Source organism: Vigna angularis, chromosome 3 (genome assembly GCF_016808095.1).
Source record: "Vigna angularis cultivar LongXiaoDou No.4 chromosome 3, ASM1680809v1, whole genome shotgun sequence".
Taxonomy (NCBI): Eukaryota; Viridiplantae; Streptophyta; class Magnoliopsida; order Fabales; family Fabaceae; genus Vigna; species Vigna angularis.
Window position 1 is genome coordinate 29042862 of NC_068972.1, and position 19625 is coordinate 29062486.

At 35.8% G+C, this 19625-nt stretch overlaps 2 protein-coding genes across 6 annotated transcripts; one reads left to right on the top strand and one right to left on the bottom strand.

The window, feature by feature from the left end:
* Positions 1–1117: 1117 nt before the first annotated feature.
* Positions 1118–3281, bottom strand: LOC108319226 (mitochondrial import inner membrane translocase subunit TIM14-3). Of its 2 annotated transcripts, XM_052874233.1 has the most exons (4): positions 3131–3269; positions 2733–2841; positions 2353–2497; positions 1442–1580 (listed from the first exon to the last, which is right to left on the bottom strand). In XM_052874233.1, the coding sequence occupies exons 1-4, from the start codon at positions 3131–3133 to the stop codon at positions 1493–1495; spliced, it is 345 nt and encodes a 114-aa protein (XP_052730193.1). In that variant the 5' UTR covers positions 3134–3269; the 3' UTR covers positions 1442–1492. The 2 variants fall into 2 exon arrangements, with proteins under 2 accessions (XP_017405764.1, XP_052730193.1); XM_017550275.2 differs by lacking the exon at positions 2733–2841 and having other exon boundaries at positions 1118–1513; positions 2353–2525; positions 3131–3281.
* Positions 3282–9100: 5819 nt separating this feature from the next.
* LOC108319227 (uncharacterized) lies at positions 9101–11848 on the top strand. 4 transcript variants are annotated; one of them, XR_008247587.1, is made up of 4 exons: positions 9101–10157; positions 10480–10621; positions 10974–11017; positions 11355–11848. XR_008247587.1 is itself a non-coding variant. In XM_052874234.1 (3 exons), exons 1-3 carry the CDS (start codon positions 10507–10509, stop codon positions 11511–11513), a joined length of 318 nt encoding a protein of 105 aa, XP_052730194.1. In that variant the 5' UTR covers positions 9101–10506; the 3' UTR covers positions 11514–11848. The 4 variants fall into 4 exon arrangements, 1 of the variants encoding a protein (XP_052730194.1); XR_001831248.2 differs by lacking the exon at positions 10974–11017; XR_008247586.1 differs by lacking the exon at positions 10480–10621.
* Positions 11849–19625: the final 7777 nt, after the last annotated feature.

Consider the following 19625-nt stretch of genomic DNA (forward strand, 5'->3'; position numbering starts at 1 on the left):
CATCTTGCTACAAATCTCCTATAAAAGGGTTAGATCACCAACATTGAAAGTAACACTCACATCATACTCACATGGTAGCTCTAGCCTATATGCATTGTTGTTAATCTTTTGAATTACTTAAAAGGTCCATCACCACGAGAATTGAATTTGGACTTCCTTTTCTTTTTAAATCTATCTTTGCTCAAATAGAATCAAACCCAATCTCCTTCTTCAAAGATCACTTTCCTATTGCCTTTGTTATTATGCTTAGCATATATCTCAGATTGGTGTTGTATTTTTGACTTTACTCACTCATGCATTTTCTTCACAAATTAGAACCTAGATACTCGTTTCCTTATAAATGAAATCATAAAAATTTAGGAGAAGTATAGATCTAAAAGAGTGAGAAGATTAAAGCAATCCACAACCACAAAAGGAGACATTTTGGTGGTCTTGTGAACTACCCTATTGTATGAAAACTCAATGTGAGGAAGGTACTCATCTCAAGATTTGCAGTTTCCTTTCATATGGAACCAATAGAATTTCTCTTAAAGAATGTTTACAATTCCAAAATAATCCATGAGATTTACTTCATGTGACTCCTTAACAAGGAGTTTTCTATGGAAAACTTAAAACACATACAACTTATCCTCCTTAAACAAATATCCCTTGGACACATGATAACTTTCTTAGCCTTCTTTTGACAATTTAAAAACATAAACAATAATAAAATCAGTTTGTTCATACAACTCTCCCATGTAATCAAAACCAAGAATTTGTGTTCCAAGTTTTGAAAAAAGGTTACGTTTTTTAGAGAACATCGGCCACACCATTAGTTTTTCAATAACACCTCTCCTGATATGCCTCGTCTAAAATTTATATTTAGACCTTGTCACAATTTTAATTGTAATTCTAATGTTTATTCACTTGATCTAATGTTTATTCACTTGAAAGACGAAAATGAATTAGAAAAGCTGAACTATGAAACTAAAATTTGTTGTCCTGAATACAACATTCATTTACACTAGTCTGAAACATCTGATCCCCGAACATTCTGTAATTGATAGAATCGATTATATTGTGCCAAACATCACGACAAAGTGGTATGAACTCAAATATAAAGAAAGATAACTGGTAGTAGAATGAGGAAGTAAAAATCGCTTTTGTTGACAACAATCTTCACTTCAATAGCACAAGCCATGTTAGATTGGAGCCATATCATCTAGATATATGCGTAACCATGTTTAGTTTTCCGTTTTCTCCCTATCGAATTGGTAATGCAATAAGTAATTGGACGATGGCCAAAAAAATTGTAATTGAAATCTAGTGAGAATCGCGTAGTGTGAAAATAATGGAAAGAAAGGCTTCCTAGGGGCTTCAAAATGCTGAGCCACCACCCCTGGTCTTTCCAAGTAACATATCTTTTGCTTCATTAATTTTGGATGCAAGATAATGGCTGCCACCTGCATCTGGATGGTTTGCAACCATCACCCTCCTATGTGCTTCTTTAATCTTATCTGTTGGAGTGCGCTCTCTGAAACAAATATGACGATTGAAAATCGGCATGAGAAGAACTATGTCTGCCAAAAAAGTTGTCAAGACTACAAACAAAAATTCAATATTAACTAATGAAATTCCTATAAAATACACAAAAGATAACAAAAGCCAGACACAATTCATACAGTCTACACATTTAAGATCAGGGTAAAATGGAAAACAAAAAGGAAGCCAACTCTGAACTTTCAATTGGAGAACTAAATTCGTTTTTCTTTCTTTTTTCAATTGGAAACAGAACTTGATATGCCTTGTTTCTCAAAACCAATGATTTATATCACACACATTATTGCACCAAAATAACAAGATATAATATTCACAATTAACAACAGATAGTTATAATATGAAACAATGAATGTCAAGTCAATAGAAACCGGAGAAATACTGTTCTAACTATGATGGATGATACCATTTCTCTCAAGAGTAATGGGAACATTGGAATGACGTAAAGAGAAAAATAGTAGACAGGTGGCAACTGTTGTCTGGGACCTTCTATTATCACATACTTTGAGATATCAACCAAAACTCAAACACAGATACACTGATTACGACAGAACCTGTGTCATATGATTTTACCATGAAGAGACTTAACCTTTATTACATGTTGACGAACAGGATTGTAAAGACATCACAAGAAATATCACTATCCCAATTCAAGTAATATCATAAACAAGCCCCGAAAGGAAAAGGTCATAATAAACACCGTTAAAACCATTGTCACAAACAGAATTTTACATTTTAGTAGGCCATTTTCTCCATTTCCAGTGTCTTAACAAATTCAATCAACACATTAGAATCTTCAAACAGAAATGGAATTACCTAACACCCAGTATAAGAGCTGCTTCCCTCCTAGTCATGGTAGCCTGAAAACCACCTTCATAAAATCTACGCATCCTAGGCGGTCTAGCCTTGAATGCCTGCCAAGCCACGATACCATATCTACCTACATAAGCCGCAGCTGCCACTGCAAGCCCAGCCACCAATGGTGAAGTCTGTTAAAAAATTTCAGTTTCAGTACCACAACCCAAAGGCAATATAAAAATCAACAAACTTATATATATATATATATATATATATATATATATATATATATATATATATATATATATAAACCTTTATCCCCTAACCTCTGCTGATTACTGTATAGACAGAAAACAAAATGTCCAAACTATGCTAGTCTACAAAACAAGGATACAAACCTAATTTACAGAACAAGGATAACAATCCAGGTTCTGTTTTCAGAACATCAACATAAGACCCTATCCCCCAACCCCCTCCAATTCCAGAGCCCCAAACAAAATTTGAAGACTACAAAAAAATCCAATAAAATAAACAACTTGTCAACGTTGTGTAAGAAATTGGGCAAACCGATAGTGAAGATATAAAAAGGTGGGCAAAGAGATAAAGGGGAAAGAGGGGCTTCAAATCAAGTAACAAGGAGAACATAAAAAGAAAAAACATGATCATATCTGTAGAAAAATCAGCTCTTTTGAATCTAAAATTGAATGGGCGAAATTTTGTAATGGTTGAGAATGGTTCCCTGTTGGAAATTGGAATAAAAAGAAGAAAATTTAAAGAAAAACAATGAAGAACTCACCATTATGCTAAAATCTTCGAGAAATGAATACAAAATTCGAATAGGGTTTTGTTTTGCCGGCAAACGGGAAGAGGGCTGAGTTGAGGAACACTATAAAAATTAGCTTTTCATTTTTATACTTATATTTTGTTTTTCTTTATTTTAATTTAATTGCCTTGCTCCACACGTTGGATTTCTATCGTAATTTCTAGTCCAATACAAGACATCTTTGCAGTTTTCCGTTTCTTTTCTAAAATTATCTTGATAATATAACTGAAAAGACATGCACCTTAAGTCAATGTATGACTATCTTTTTCTCATAATAACAAATATTTTTATTACAATTATTAGAATAAAAATATTATTATTATTATGAAAGGTATATATATAATAAATAAATAGCTTTGTGATTAAATTAAAAGTAGTATTTTTTATTATAAATACTTAATTAAATTTTAAAAAATGATTATAAAATTTAAAAATGAAAAAAAATAAAATGAAATATGTTGATAAAAGTCCACTACAAATTATTAGAAAGTGGCTGTGAGATCTCGAAAAAATTAAAACATGATTATACTGTCTAATCTGTCATTATTGCATTGCTGAGTCACCTGGCTGCTTCCTTAAATGCACCGCGCCACACGTTCAGTGCATTAAAAACGCACTAAACGCTGCATGCACGAACGCCACTTGTCACGTTGGAAGCTTCTGAAGTCAGAGTGGGTGTGCAGGTGTCGGCTTGGGAGACGTTCGTCCGAACGAACGTGGATTGAACAAAATGACTTTTTCGAAAAAACCCTTCCACTCACCTGCACCATTCATCTTCTTCCTCAGAACCCAACCTTCATCTTCTCCAACTTCTCTCTAGAAATCCCAACTTCTCTCTACTGAAATTCTCACGTTTCTTCTCCGATCAACTTGCAGCACCGTAGGAACGTTCATCCAGCTGTGAGCTTCATTTTGGGCCGAACCAATCCCGATTCTGAAAACGGTAAGTCTCCCAGCTTAGGCGTTCGTTTCTGGATATTCCTGCGAACCCAGATTCAGTTGCATGCAAGGGTAGGATTTGATATCTTCTACATTTCTTTGGTTAGATTTAGTTGAAGAAACTTAAGTGACCGTTGAGTATAGAAGAGCCGTAGTTGCATGAGTTAAAGTCTTACTCTTAGGACGTACACTGCTATCCAGGTAAGGGAAGCTTATATGTTTAATTTATACTTGCATGTTGTATGATTTGATTTGGATGGATGAAAAGTATGCTGTTTGAGCTGTTATGAACGATCACTGATATTGTATATGTTTTATGTTGGTTGAAATGCATGTTGATTTGGATACGTATGAAAGGTGTATGAATATTGTATAGTTGGAATTATTAATATGATGAGATCTGTATAGTATGAGAATTAATCAGGGATATGAAGTTACGAAATAAGAATCACATGAGAAAGATTGAGTTAACTTAGTAAAAATCTGGATATAATAATTTCCCTATGATAAATTACGCTCGTCATCGTACGGTCTTATACCGTTCGGTTTCCCTGAAAATTACTTATAGTAGAATTCTTTCATTTGGGAAGAATTCGATTTGAGAACGAGCGTCCTTATTTCGAATTACTATGTTTGAGCGTTCGGCTCAGCATAGAGTTGTCGTACGCCTTAAATTAAATGATACTGAATTAAGTAGCGCTCGGTCTTATACCAAGCGTTCGTCCTAAATAGCGCTCGGTCTTATACCAAGCGTTCGTCCTAAATAGCGCTCGGTCTTATACCAAGCGTTCGTCCTAAATAGCGCTCGGTCTTATACCAAGCGTTCGTCCTAAATAGCGCTCGGTCTTGTACCAAGCGTTCGTCATGATTGGTTTTCGGTCATCTACCTAGCGTTCGTTTTAATGTAGTGTTCGGTCTTAAACCGAACGCTCGTCCTTATCTTTGATTCCTTAACGAACGTAAATAGCGTTCATCCAAATAATTAGTAAATGTATATTGGCGCGTTCGGTCATTGACTGGCAGTCGATCCCTTTTAAACAAAAGGTTCCCAATGTAGTTAAGTATTCTTCTTGATGTATCTTCGTCCAAGTTGAGTCAACCTGACCTCTTGGAACTTAAAATATTCTGAAAATGGTCGTATTCCTCTGGAGTCTTTCTGATTGTTAATGGGTTATTCTAAATCTGGCTTTTAATGTTCGTCCTCTCCCTTCAGAAAGTTGAACGTTCGTCCTTTTAAGAAAGTGGAACATAGAATGAAAATGTTATAAATATGAAATATTAAGATGTGTGAACACTATATTAAATGATTATACGATTATGGAATTTGAACGAGCGTTCCAGGGAGGAACGTCTCGAATATGTTAAATATTAAATTTGGTAAAGTATGACTGTGGATAAGTTAAGACTCGCTGTCCATCCTGATGTTCCGTGATACTCATCTTCACGTAGAAGAGGGTAGTTCATGTGTGGGAACGACAGGAGGTCCTTAGTCCATAAGTTAACATGGGCGACGTAAGAACGGACTAACCTTGAGTGGCAGCTGTTGAGTGTATCCCAGTTACTACATCACTCGGGTGCAAGGACGCTTGTAACTACACAGATCATACAGTCCGGACGGTCGTCTTACATATATATATATATATATATATATATATATATATATATATAGATGTTACATGATGTTATATGTTAAAATATGTGTTTGTGTGGAATGAAATGTTTTATTGTATGTGTTGATGTATAACTTAAATTATATAAGCTTACCCTTTCGTTTTTCCTTGTGTTGTCCGCTGTCTATGTACGTTCGTCCTGTCTTGCAATGATCATCCGTGTGGATGTGAGCAGAAGGCGAGGCTACTCTGGAGGACGTTATCGAGGAAGAAAACTTAATCGAAGCGGAAGTGAAAGCGGAGCAGTAGAACGTCCGTCTTTCATTTTAGTTTAGACGTTTCTCTTGTTTTTGGACGTTCGGTTATTTCTTTTGTAAAACCGTTCGTTATTAGCATTCACTGTTTCCGTCTTGTATATTGTAACTCTGCACTTTAAGCCGTTCGGCTTTTAAACTCTGTTAATTATATAAAGACTGCATTGATTTACTGTTAATTGTAATTAATTCTGATTTATGGTAATTACTGTATTTTGGGATGTTACATTAGTGTCTATAAAGAGAAATATTTATGTTAATAGTAATAGATAACATAATTAATTTTTAGAACTTTCCTTTGAAATAAAATAAATAAAGGTTTATTTAATGTAAACAAAATGTTTTAACCAAATAATTAGATGTAAGTTGTTAATGTGTTTAACCATCGTGATAGCGGTCAAATTGTGTTCCACTTCATGTTAGTGAAAATAATATTGGACTATTGCTTATTGCAACCTATGTTTTCTTAACGAACCTTCATAGGTTTCCTGAAATTCCCGTGTTGACAATTTATCCTTTTCCCTTTATCTTGTACTATATTCTTCATGTTTCACCAACGGGTCTGGAAAGATATTATTCCAACAAAAAAATTTATTTATTATTCGTTTATATTAATTGTCAACCCCCAATTTCGTCCGGATAGATAAATAAATAAAAATAGAGAATAAAAGAATAATAATTAATGGTAGATAAAAAAAAATGAAAATGAAAATAATAAAATAAATTTCCTTAATGCAGGACACATTACTAAAAAATATTTTTGAAATATTAGTTTGATATGGTAATAATTTGAATCAATATTATTCCAATAATTATAAGCAGTAATTAAAATAATATATTAATATAATTTGTTGCAGTTGAGAAGAAAATATGATTTTAAAAAATGAACAAATTTTCTGACAATAATTATAATAAATGTCTTGAATATTATTTGATTTCTTTTTCTTGGAACCAAGACATTTTATTTCCCTATTTTGTTCATTGTCAATTAATTTACAATATTACAATGTGTGTATATAAATACGCACTCTGTCATAGAAAAAAAGAAGAAAAAAAAGGGAGAGAGAGACACTCTAAAATAATAGAGATAGAAAGAGTATGGAAGAGTATAGAGAAAAGTAAGTTCTCATGCTAGAGGAACTCTAACATAAACAACTAGAGGAGTATTGAAAGCTGAAAAGGTATGTTATCTCTCCATCCTTCTTTTTCTCTTTTCGTTGAAATATCTTCTCTCGTCTCTTTTGATATTGGTTATATCTCCTGCATCACGTGATATTTATTTTTTATAAAAATAAATAAAAAAAAATATTTCTTATCACGTATTTTCCTATAAAAAAATAATAATAAGTCATAAAATAAATTCTATAGGTACTTGCCGACCTATTGCCGGTTTCTTTCCTTTTTTCCCATCATTTTCAAAATAAAAGAATTTCTTCAAAATAAAAAAAAAATGATGTCAATCCTAATCGAGTTCACTTTTCAAAAATCCAAAATAATCCATAATAATTTTCAAACAAACTTACAATCTAGATAAAGAACTACGTGATCCCTGATTTTTCATTAAATCGATATATTTAGGAGCAAGGTCAATGGTTGTCGGGTTCATAAAACAAACAAATATTTTTGTTTCTTAATAATTTCTTTATATTTTTATTTGTGGGGAAAATTAAATATTTGGGAAACCACGTCAACTTTACACATTTAATTAAAGGTACTACCTTGGGCAGGCGCGGTAGGGTGCTAATACCTTCCTTACGCGTAACCGATTCCTGAACCTAAAATCTAGTTTTCGCAGACCATGTCTTATTTGATGGTTTTCCATAGTTTGTCCATAATACATTATGGTGGCGACTCCCAAAATCATTTCTCAAACCCGTTTGTTTTCGCCTAGCCGTCCCGTCACGATCCTGGTTGCGACATTTATTTAAAAAATATATATAGATATTTTCAAATTAATAAGTATTTGTAATTATTGATAAATATTTAAAAGAAAATATTTTATAAAATTTTAAAATAAAATTAAAAAAATAAAATATAATATAAATTAAAGTTTAATATAATTAAATTTAATTTAATAAATTATTTTTAATTTTAATTAAATTAAATTTAGTAAAATATAAATTAAATTTTAATTTTAATTTATTTACAATTAACAAATACTGTAAATATAATAATCACGTTTAAATAGTTTATTAATGAATATTAAAATATTTATTACTAGTAAATAATAAATATTATGTATTAATTATCTCCTCTGTGGGATATTTTTGTCCTCTAAGCTTATCATTCATTTTCTTTCTTCGAACTCCACCCCATTCTCATGTTTCACTTTGTTATTGTCGCAAATATTTCTTTCTCCTATTACGTGTAAGGTTTTCTTCTCCCTCATTCTAAACACAGCCCAAACGTTGTCGCCTTCCATGCTTGGCCAAAAATCTCTCCAACATTGCCAACGTTGTTCTGACAGCGATCATAGAGCATTCACGGTGCCGCCACTAAGCTCTGCTCACGCGCAAGCAACACCCACTTCCGCTGAGTCTCACCATCGTAGCTTCTCCTTGTAGCACAACCCCCATTATTAAAGCATATGAATGTATTGGGACAAAGTTGTGTTACTTTATTGCCTCAAAACAAGCTATTATAAAGTCAAACACAATACATAAGAGACGAGTCCACATGTGTATAATTAGTTTATTTCGGTAAGAACAAACATGTTCATATGAGATTATGAAATTTTATGGCTTTAGTCATTAAATATGTAAGTTATTCTTAAGTTCACGTTACTCTAACTCAATTTCTTTATTCTTTGCAATATTCCTTAGAAAACATGAGACACACTAGTAAAAAATCAGCTTTCTAACACACCATATAAGTTTTGGTTTTATCAAAACCGAAGTATATAAAATGCGGTGGCATAATTGTAATAATAGTGAATGTTTATGTCTCGGTTTCAGGACACTCGAAGCAGAAAGAGTCTTTTACCTCAGTTATAAAAGTAATCGAAGCATAATTACCACCTACTTTCTGCAAGTCGGACTTTTTGTTTGACAGACCTTTTCTGGAAATGCCTATTGCCTCGATTGAGAGGGAGACCGGGGCATAAACGCCTTCCAAATCTACTTTTCCGAAAAGTTAAAAGATTCACTGTTGCCTCGGGTCCTTGGGAGTTGGTGTCAAAAGATTCATAGACTTCGGTTATAGTGTTAACCGAAACATAAACGTTTGAATTAATTGCCATTTACTTTTTATTTTTCTCTGAGTACCTTAGGCATCGGGTGCGTTAATAACTGAGGTAGTAGTTAAGAAATTTTAACTTAAATTGTTCATTATCTTCTTCGCAGCCTCGCGTTCTTCTTCTTTCTTGCGTTCTCCTTCTTCTTCCTTGTGCAAGAGTCGTTCTTCATCTTCCTTGAGGCATATGTTGCTTCGTCTTCCTCGCGGGCCATTGTTGTCGTCTCTTGCCTCTGCCTCGTCGCTGTTGCCAACATCTTCGTCGCCGTGTTATCGCCTCAGCCTCCGCCTCACTCGTAGCGCCTCTGCCTTTGTCGTCACGCCTCTGTTGTGGTCGCCTCTGTTGTGGTTGTGGCAACCACGGTAAGTTGTCTTTGCTGTTGGGAGTGAAGCAACTTCTCGATAACTGCTCCTAGGGTTCTAATCCATGATTACCTTTTCAAGCTGGTTCCGATCGGCGATTCCGGCGTGGGGAAGTCCAACCTTTTCTCGCGCTTCACGCGGAATGAGTTCAATTTGGAGTCCAAGTCTACCATAAGAGTTGAGTTCACCACCAAGAGTTTGAATATCGATTCCGAGGTCATCAAGGCTCAGATTTGGGACACCACTGGCCAGTAAACAAAGAAAAGGACTATCTAGAACGCTGGATCTGAATTTTCTGTTGCTTATTCTCTGTTTCTCCATTTCCCAATTGTGATTCAGATTCGTGATTTGGATCTGAGAAAATGGATCAAGAAAATGGCGATGGTGACATAGAAGGCGGTGGCGACGATGATGGTTTTCGCTCAGGCCGCAAGTATCGTCCTGTGTTGGCCAATGATCCGCGGTGCTCGAAATGTCTTCCATAGATCCGGGATCTACTTCTTCTTCCACTTATGCATTTACAGATATTCCTTCTAATATCAGGTATTCACACTGTTCCATCTCCACCTATTTTCTTCTCTAGCGATTGTGCCGATTTCATTTCGTTTCGTAATAAGAAACTTGTGCCCCATCGGAAGAATTGGGCGATGTTTTGACTTGTTGTTGCTTGCGATTGAAACAAGTGAGATTTTGTATGTGAGAGTGCGATAATGTGTTGTTGTGAATGAATGTAAGCTAGTCACTTGTGTCGAGTTGATTTTGTGTGTGAGTGCGATTCTGTTTAATTGTGAAGGAAATGAAGTTAGTCGATTGTGATGAGTTGCTGTTGTTTATTCTGAGTTTTATTTTTCTGTGGTCAAAAAAGTGAAAACTAGTCTTAGTGGGAGTTTGGATGCTAAAGAAGGCAACGCTTCTCATCAACAACAACCTAATGGATCCCAGCAGCAGGAATCTAAATTGGAACTGTTCGGTTTTGACTCTCTTGTCAACATTCTTGGTCTCAAAAGGTACATGGGACTTGCTTGCTGCTACCGATACTCATTTTCGGCTAGTAGATGTTTTTTAAGTTTACATATTTTGTTTTTCGGGTTTTATACTTAAACTTTTAACTCCTTCCTATCAAGAGTGCTCTCTTGTGTTGGAACTGTTGTTCCTACTGGTAAGTGTTCTAGGTCTAAATTTGCAGGGTAGCTTGTTATGAATATATGCACACACAAACACATGTATGATTGAATATATATGCTTTGAGTCTACTAAGATACAAGTGCACATTATGTGACTTATATACCTACTACAAACGTATGTATAAATCTTGTTGTCTTCTTTCTTATCATTGTCTTCCCCTTCATTGTGGACCAGTTTGTCTTAGGATCCAAGTGAATAAAGAGAATAAGGAATTCAAGGTAAAATTTCTTGTCTTGTCTATTTTTATCTTTCAATTGATATATTATAATTGAGAACCTTCAATTACCCTTGCAAGTTGCAACCCGTAAGATTTTTTTGGTTTGGTTTCTTTTATTCGTTATGTTTATGTTTATGGAATTGGAATTTTTATTTTGTTTATTATGCAACCATGTAGCTGCTTGATTACATCATAAAATGTTTAATACATTGCATAAATTATGTTGCACTCACAATATAAGAATTGGTTGTTATGGTAGTGAACTTATGAGGCGTCTTAAAATATTGTATGAATTTTCTAATGCCAAGTTCACTTTTTCTTCCATTATGTTTATACAGATGAAGGCGTCTTTAAAGGGTGATTTTTATAAGCCAACATTTGGTGGCTTTATGGACTTGGATTTGACAAAGGATAAGAAAATTTCTCTTAGGCAAGCTCATCTTTTTGTGTTCAACAATGGCACTGGACCAATCACCATGGAAAAGGATGAGACATGAAATCTGCTCAAATAAAATGATTAGCTAGAAATCAATTAGGATGGGACATGAAATCTGCTCAGGGCATGGAGATACTGCCTCGGTTCCTTTTGAACCGAGGCGTAAAGTTCTTCCAAAAAAAAAAAAACAAAAAATCTACTGCATCGGCCTTTGAACCGAGGTAAAATCCTACAACTTTTTGCCTTGCTTTTATATGCCTCGGTTCAGGAACCGGTGTCTATGGACGAAAATAGCCGCTGCCGTTGCCCCTGACTGCACTAGTGACAGTACTATGATAGATTTACTTCTTACATGTATGATTAGATTTTTTCTTATTATATCATTTTATTCTTATATTATTATTCCATTCAAATATTTTATTCTTATATGTCATTTTTTTTCACATGTTATATTTTTAGTTTAATTGCTTATTTTGTCTTCAATTTCGTTTAAATGTGTTGCGTCTCCACTTGGTAAAATTTATCTCAATTAAATCCCTTACGATAACTTTTTTATTCTCTCTCCCACAGACCTTTTACTTCTTTTAATCAATGCTATCTTTTCATCCTTTTGTAATAAAAAAAATGTGTGAGAAAGAAAATAATCTTTATTAATGAAAGGGTCACCTCCTTATTAAATGATTCTCTTCTCCCTTCCATGTGTGAATAGAGATGAAAAAAGATGAAGAAATCTGGTGCAAGTTGAAGTTGAGCAGTGTTTTGGGTGCAAAAGAGTGACTATTAATCGATTATAGAGGGCTATTTATAGAAAGGATTCGAAAACTAGCAGTTTATGGCCGTTTATAGCCATTTATAGTCGTCGTAACGACTCTATTTTGGGCTCTGCACGCTTGATAATCGATTATTGTAAGTGATAATCGATTATCTGTCCATAAGTTAATTTCCAGAAATTGCATGATAATCGATTATTTGTTCATAAATGCCCAGTTTTGGGTTTGAGTCAAGATAATCGATTATTCCATAGGATAATCGATTATTTGTGATTATGAGGCTTTTTTCAAAAGCCAAGAATAATCGATTATCTGTTCAGATAATCGATTAAATACGTTGAAGTTACGAAAAATCCAAAAACTGTAGAATTATTAATTCTAAGACATGTCTAACACTCCTAACTCTCGTCTGAGTTCATAGAATCTATCCTTAGGCAATGCTTTTGTAAATATGTCTGCTAATTGATGCAAGGTATCAATGTATTCTATTTGGCAATCTTCTTTTTGAATATGGTCTCTTAAGAAATGATGTCTAATCTCAATATGCTTAGTTCTTGAGTGCATTATAGGGTTCTTGGTTAGGTTTATAGCACTAGTGTTGTCACATTTTAGGGACCTTGGTTAGGTTTAAACGGACTAGACCACTTGGACTTCAACTTTCCAGGTAAAAGTTTTAGTCGTGAATTGAACTTCTGGATTAAAGATTTTTTTCACCAGCTTCCTGTCATGATAAAACTTCAGATTTTCTTTGTAATTCTTGGAGGAATCATATGCATGCAGCCTCATCTCCTCAAGCTCAATAATTTGCCTTCTCCTCTTTTCTGCAGTGTCACTAGGATCAAAATTCAAGAATTTTATGGCCCACAGAGCTCGATGTTCCATCTTCACCGGAAGGTGACATGCCTTTCCATAGACCATTTGGAAAGGAGATAATCCAATAGCTGTCTTCATTGCAGTTCGATATGCCCAAAGAGCATCATCTAACTTCTGAGACCAATCCTTTCTTGATGAAGCAACTGTCTTTTCTAGAATCCTCTTTATCTCCCTTTTAGAAACCTCAACTTGCCCATTTGTCTGTGGATGATAAGGTGTAGCTACCTTGTGTCTCACACCATAGTGCTTGAGTACCTTTGCAAGCTGAAAATTGCAAAAATGAGATCCTCCATCACTAATGAGTACTCTGGGTGTTCCAAACCGGGAGAAAATTTTCCTTTTCAGAAATTTAATAACAGTGCCAAAATCATTCTTGGGACAGGCCAGAGCTTCAACCCATTTACTCACATAATCCACTGCCACCATTATGTATTCATTATTGATCAATGGTGGAAAAGGTCCAACAAAATCTATGCCCCAGCAATCAAAAACTTCAACCTCTAATATGCCTTGCAGTGGAATTTCATGACGTTTGGAAATAGTACCCATTCTTTGACACTTATCACAATTCCTGGCATGATTATGAGCATCTTTAAACAGAGTAGGCCAATAAAATCCTGACTGGAGCACTTTTACAGCTGTTCTCTCTCCACTAAAATGCCCCCCATAAGGTGAGTCATGACAGTGCCATAAAATTCCTTCCACTTCTTCCTTAGTCACACAACGCCTCAGAAGGTTATCTGCTCCAATTTTGAACAAGTAAGGATCATCCCAAATGATGGAAACCTAATGAGGCAAGCCATCCAAAGGAGTATTAACTCATGCTAAGGCTAGGAAAAGAAAGTTGAAGAATAACTTTTAAAGGCTCTTTCTTGATTTTCTTTCTCTATGTCTTAGAAGGATTCCTCTTATAATACTATATGGTTGTTTTGTTTTGTAGGATACAATAAAGGCAAGAACCTTGGTCAACCAATCAGATTTGGGAAAAACATTCTTCATGAAATCAGCATCAGGGTCTCTCAAGCGCCCTTAGACAAGGGGCTCCAACTTAGATGCACCAAATGGACTTCCTGGCTCACGTGTGCTCCAACGTCCTAAGACAGGGGGGTTCCAGCGCCAGCGGAACAACCTGAAGCACGTTTTGGCAGCACTGTCTACGTGACCCAGCATGCTTCCCGTGACCCAACTGACTTGACCTTCAAGCTCGTCTTCTATTTTGAATTTTGGAGGGAAATTAACTCAGAATTGAGGCCCTTGTTCACCTATAAATAAGAGGGACTCCCCTTTGTAATTCTGACTTTTGAGCTTTAGTGAAATGCTGCAGAATTTGATTCCAGCCCTATATGCTCTTGAGTCACTCTTTCTCTTCACTTTCTCTTCCCTTTCCTCTAGCTTCCTTCCATAGTAGGAAGGCCTTCTGAGCTGAGAGGTCGCTACACACACTCCTTCCATTAAAAACACACCAAAACACAACTTATCTTCATTCATTCTGCTGCACCATCATTGCTTGGTGTTTGGAGTTGCTACCTACGAGTTCCAATCCTAAGCAGGCTTCCATCACCAAATGAACTGTTTGTAAAAAAAATTTCTTTGTTGCCATATCAGCAAACCACGACCTTTGTTGGATATACATGAGTGTTTCATATGAGAAAGATTCCCAAATTTCTGCTACCTTGCTTGTGACATCACTGTTAACCAACCGAGATAAGTGATCAACAATTACATTTTCACTTCCCTTCTTGTCACGGATTTCCACATCAAATTCTTGTAACAAAAGTACCCATCTAATCAATCGCGGCTTGGAATCCGGCTTGGTTAGCAAGTACTTTATAATTGCATGGTCAGTGTAGATAATCACTTTAGACCCAATGAGATAAGGTCTAAATTTCTCCAAGGCATCCACAATAGCAAGCAATTCTTTCTCTGTAGTGGCATAATTCAGTTAGGCTTCATTCAAAACCTTGCTTGCATAATAAATAGTGTGAAATACCTTCTCTCTTCTCTGACCAAAAACAACACCTATGGCATAATTACTGGCATCACACATCAGCTCAAAATGTTGATTCAATCAGGAGCTACAATTACTATAGCAGAAATCAATTTTTTCTTCAAAACATCAAACACCTTAAGGCACTCATCATCCGTCACAAATGGTGCGTCCTTAACAAGGATGCTTCTTAGGGGCTTGGCAATCTTTGAAAAGTCTTTGATGAATCTCTATAAAAACCAGCATGACCCAAAAAGCTTTTGATTCCTTTCAAATTGGTTGGTGGTGGGAGTTTTTCAATGACTTCCACTTTGGCTTTATCAACCTCAATTTCCCTGGAAGAAATTTTATGACCCAAAACAATCCCTTCCGTTACCATAAAGTGACATTTTTCCCAATTGAGAACAAGATTGGATTGGGTGCATCTTTTAAGTACAACATCCAGGTTAGAATAACACTCATGAAAGGAACTGCCAAACACTGAAAAATCATCCATAAAGACTTCAATGCATTTTTCTATTAAGTCTGCAAAGATTGCCTGCATACACCTCTGAAAAGTAGCTGGAGCATTATATAACCCAAACGACATTTTTCTGTAAGCAAAAACTTCAAATGGGCAAGTAAAGCCTAACGTGTGATAACGGTTGAAAACATCATTATCTATGATGTAATTTTAATACTAAATGCATCCTTTTCTGCTTAGAAACTTGCTTGGAATCATGCTTTTCTGTTAAATTGTGTGAATAAGAGAGTTGAGGTTGAATTTGATGATTTTATGACTAATTCCCTTTGTTTTGATAGAAAATGAGTTAATATGAAAAGCAGGGATAAAATGCTAAGGAGATAGAGCTCAGAAAGGTCCAGAAAAAGCACCAGAAGGAAAGAAGCTCGAGGCTTGGGCGCCCTTTTTGGAGGCTTAAGCGCAGGAAGTGCCGCTCACCGCCCAGGCACCCCTTTTTGGGGCGCTTGAGCGCCAGATGTAAAGGCTTGGGTGACCTTTGCGAGGCTTGAGTGTGGAAGACCACCGCTCGCCGCCCGGGCACCCTAAATGGGGCGCTTGAGCGTCGGTGACTCAGGCTTGGGGTTTGTTTCTGTTCTGCTTCTGTTCTATTTAAAGGACTCCGGCGTCCTAGGTCTTGTATCTCTGGCTGGAGCAGCACAACAACACACTCTTCCACTCTCTGAAGGCGGATTTGGATGCGAAAGCGTCCTTCCTCTACTTTTAAGGTTTTTCTATCTCATGCTTTTCCATTATTCATCTAGTTTCTCCATGTCTATGGGGAACTAAACTCTATTTGTTGTTGGGGAATGATGCAACCTCTTGAACTCTCATGTATTTGAATTGATTCTTAATTCCATATGTTTTTTTCATTAATTGTTAGAGTAATTCATCTATGCTTACTACATGCTTTGTTTAACTCATTCATCGCATGATTTATGAATTGCATGAGTGTCGGGAGGTTCCTTACAATTCAGGTTCTTGTTGAATTCTCCCAAGAGTAATATTTCTCAGGGATGAGGGTATGAGTCTTGGTCGTCTTAAGCTCTTAATCTTCACATTTAATTTCTAGGAATGCTAGGAATTGCATGAACTGGTGGATAAGGACAGGCTTATTCGCAGGGGATCGGGTTTAGGTGATTTAGTGAGTGACGTTAACATTAATGCATAAAGAAGAATTCTTACATACATGAGAGGGAACTTGGTGAAATCTAACCCCAACAACATACTCATCTCAATATAAACAACATCTGTTCATCTTTGTATTACTCTGCTAGTGATCAAACTACATTCATATTTAATTTTCCGTTGTTGCATCTTAAACGAATGATTTCATTTTATTTAAGTCTTAATTAATCGAGTCATCACTTAACTGTTTAGTGCCGAGAGTCTTCTGGGATACGATACTTGGTCTTACCGTTTTATATTACTTGTGCGATTTGGTACACTTGTCAATCCATCAACAAGTTTTTAGCGCAGTTGCCGGGGACTCACAGTTTAAACTATTCTATTTGTGTGATTCTTGATTAACTTTGACTTTATTTTTGTATCTTATTTTTAATTTGTGTTTTGTGTCAATTATTTTACTTTTTCTGCTAACAAATTTTCTAGGGTTTTGTGTCTAGTTTCTGCAGGATACAGTTACAACAAGGAGCAACAAAAGTGATGAACCTCTTCTTGAAGGACTTGAGACTAGTAGGAGGCCAAGATGAAGAATATTATCTAGAGAACCTTCTCTAAAAGGAATTTCACAGGACTTAAAATCTGATCAGGAAAGCATGGAAAACAATGGTGCTAGGCGTACTTTGGCAGATTATGCAACAATGGTTGGCCCTCATCATTTTAACAGCATTGCAAAGCCAAGGGTCAATGGCGCAAGTATGGAGATGAAGCCTGCGTTGATCCATCTAGTGAAAAGGAACCAGTTCAATGGAATGTCTAATGAAAGTCCATATGAGCATCTGACCACTTTTAATGAGATCTGTAATACTGTAAAGCTGAATGGAGTGTGATAACAGTTGAAAAACTATTATTTTTATACTTAAAATTGACTTCAATTACAACCTTTATGACTTAGAAATTAACTTGAACTCATGATTTTGTTGAATTGTTGGAAATAAGAGAGTTGGACAGGTTTTATGCTTGATTTCCTTGTTTTTGCAGGTTTTGAGATGAAATTGATTAAAGAAGTGAAGTGGGATAGAGATGGAATCAGAAAAGGACACAAAAAGTGCAAATGAAGAGAATCAGCAAGTACCGCTCAACACTAATTACCGCTGAGCGACACTTTTCAGTACCCGTTGGCACCACTAAGGGGAAAAATGGCACTAAGGGGAAGAATTGACACGCGCTACTACCGCTGAGCGGTATTTACTGTTAAGCGGCACTTTTCTGGGCTTGGGCCTACATTTCTGTATTTTTTAGAATAGTGTATAAGCTTTAGGACGTTCTAGGGTTTGTATCTTTGGTTGGAACGAAGCAGAAACACATTTTTCACCCCTTGGGGGTAGAATTGGAGATGGTGACGACTCTCCTCTTCTCTTTCTCGGGTTTTTCTATCTCTTCCATTCTTTCATTCCATTGTTCATCTAGTTCTTCCCTGACGATGGAGAACTAAACTTATTTTGTTGTTGGAGAATCAATGTAAATCCTTAGAAACTCTCTTGTATGGAATTTGTTCTTCAAGATCATTTGGAGAACATAAAAGAATTGTATACTCAAGATAGTGACTTTGCCACTTTATATGAGGAATGTTTGCAAAAACCACAAGGAGGATTCTATGTGAGAGATGGGTATCTTTTTAAAGAGGGCAAAATTTATATACCCCAAGGCTCACAAAGAAAACTCCTTGTCAAAGAAATGCATGAGGGAAGGTTGATGGGGCATTTTGGGGTTGATAAAACCTTAAGCATGCTAAAAGAGAAATTCTTTTGGCCCCACATGAGGAGAGAAGTCCAAAGGCATTGTTTCAAGTGCATTACTTGTTTAACATCCAAATCTAGAGCAATGCCTCATGGTCTTTACACTCCCTTACCCATTGCTTCAACTCCTTGGGAAGATATTAGCATGGATTTTGTCTTAGGACTACCCAAAACATCAAGGGGTTTTGATTCTATTTTTGTGGTTGTGGATCGTTTTAGCAAAATGGCTCATTTTATACCATGCCACAAGATAGATGATGCAAGTAATGTGGCTAGGTTATTCTTTCGAGATGTGGTTAGACTTCATGGACTACCTAGGGTCATCATTTCTGATAGAGATTCAAAATTTCTTAGTCACTTTTGGAGAACCTTATGGTCTCGATTAGGGACTAAGCTGTCTTTCTCTACTACTTGCCATCCTCAAACAGATGGTCAAACTGAAGTAGTAAATAGATCTCTATCCACTCTATTAAGAGTAGTCCTCAAGGGTAACCATAAATCTTGGGATGAGTATCTTCCACATGTGGAGTTTGCTTATAATAGGGTAGTTCATCGAACTACAAAAATATCTCCTTTTGAGGCTGTATATGATTTTAATCCTCTCACACCTATGGATTTGATTCCCTTACCTTCTTCACATGAGTTTGTTCATCAAGAGGGAATATCTAAATCCAAATTCATTAAAACTTTTCATGAGAGGATTAGTAATCAAATACAACTACAAAGTGAGAGATATGCTAAGTATCATAATAAGGGTAAAAAGGAAGTCATTTTCAATGAAGGTGACTTGGTTTGGCTTTACCTTCGAAAGGAAAGATTTCCTATTCAAAGGAAGTCCAAATTAAGTCCTCGAGGAGATGGCCCTTTTAAAGTCCTTAAGAAGGTCAACAATAATGCTTATCAATTAGACCTTCCATCAGAATATGGTGTCCATTCTACTTTTAATGTTACTGATCTTCATCCTTTTGCAGGAGTTGATACAGATGATGATTTAGATTTGAGGACAAATCCTCTTCAAGGGGAAGGAGATGATGACTTAGGGCATGGACCTATTACTAGAAGTATGGCTAGAAGAATTCAAGAAGAGCTTGAAGATATGGACACAACAGGACACGTTCTTTTC

What these genes read in the sequence shown, in the direction of transcription:
- LOC108319226 (XM_052874233.1), bottom strand. An exon ending in ATCCTTGTTCTGTAAATTAG is followed by an intron (nt 2,498 to 2,732) that starts GTTTGTATCCTT and finishes CTGGGCTTGCAG; the next exon opens with TGGCAGCTGCGGCTTATGTA. An exon ending in GCTCTTATACTGGGTGTTAG is followed by an intron (nt 1,581 to 2,352) that starts GTAATTCCATTT and finishes TTTTGTTTGTAG; the next exon opens with TCTTGACAACTTTTTTGGCA.
- LOC108319227 (XM_052874234.1), top strand. Translation starts at nt 10,507, where the DNA reads ATGCTAAAGAAGGCAACGCTTCTCATCAACAACAACCTAATGGATCCC. An exon ending in AACATTCTTGGTCTCAAAAG is followed by an intron (nt 10,622 to 10,973) that starts GTACATGGGACT and finishes ATTGTGGACCAG; the next exon opens with TTTGTCTTAGGATCCAAGTG. An exon ending in AAGAGAATAAGGAATTCAAG is followed by an intron (nt 11,018 to 11,354) that starts GTAAAATTTCTT and finishes ATGTTTATACAG; the next exon opens with ATGAAGGCGTCTTTAAAGGG.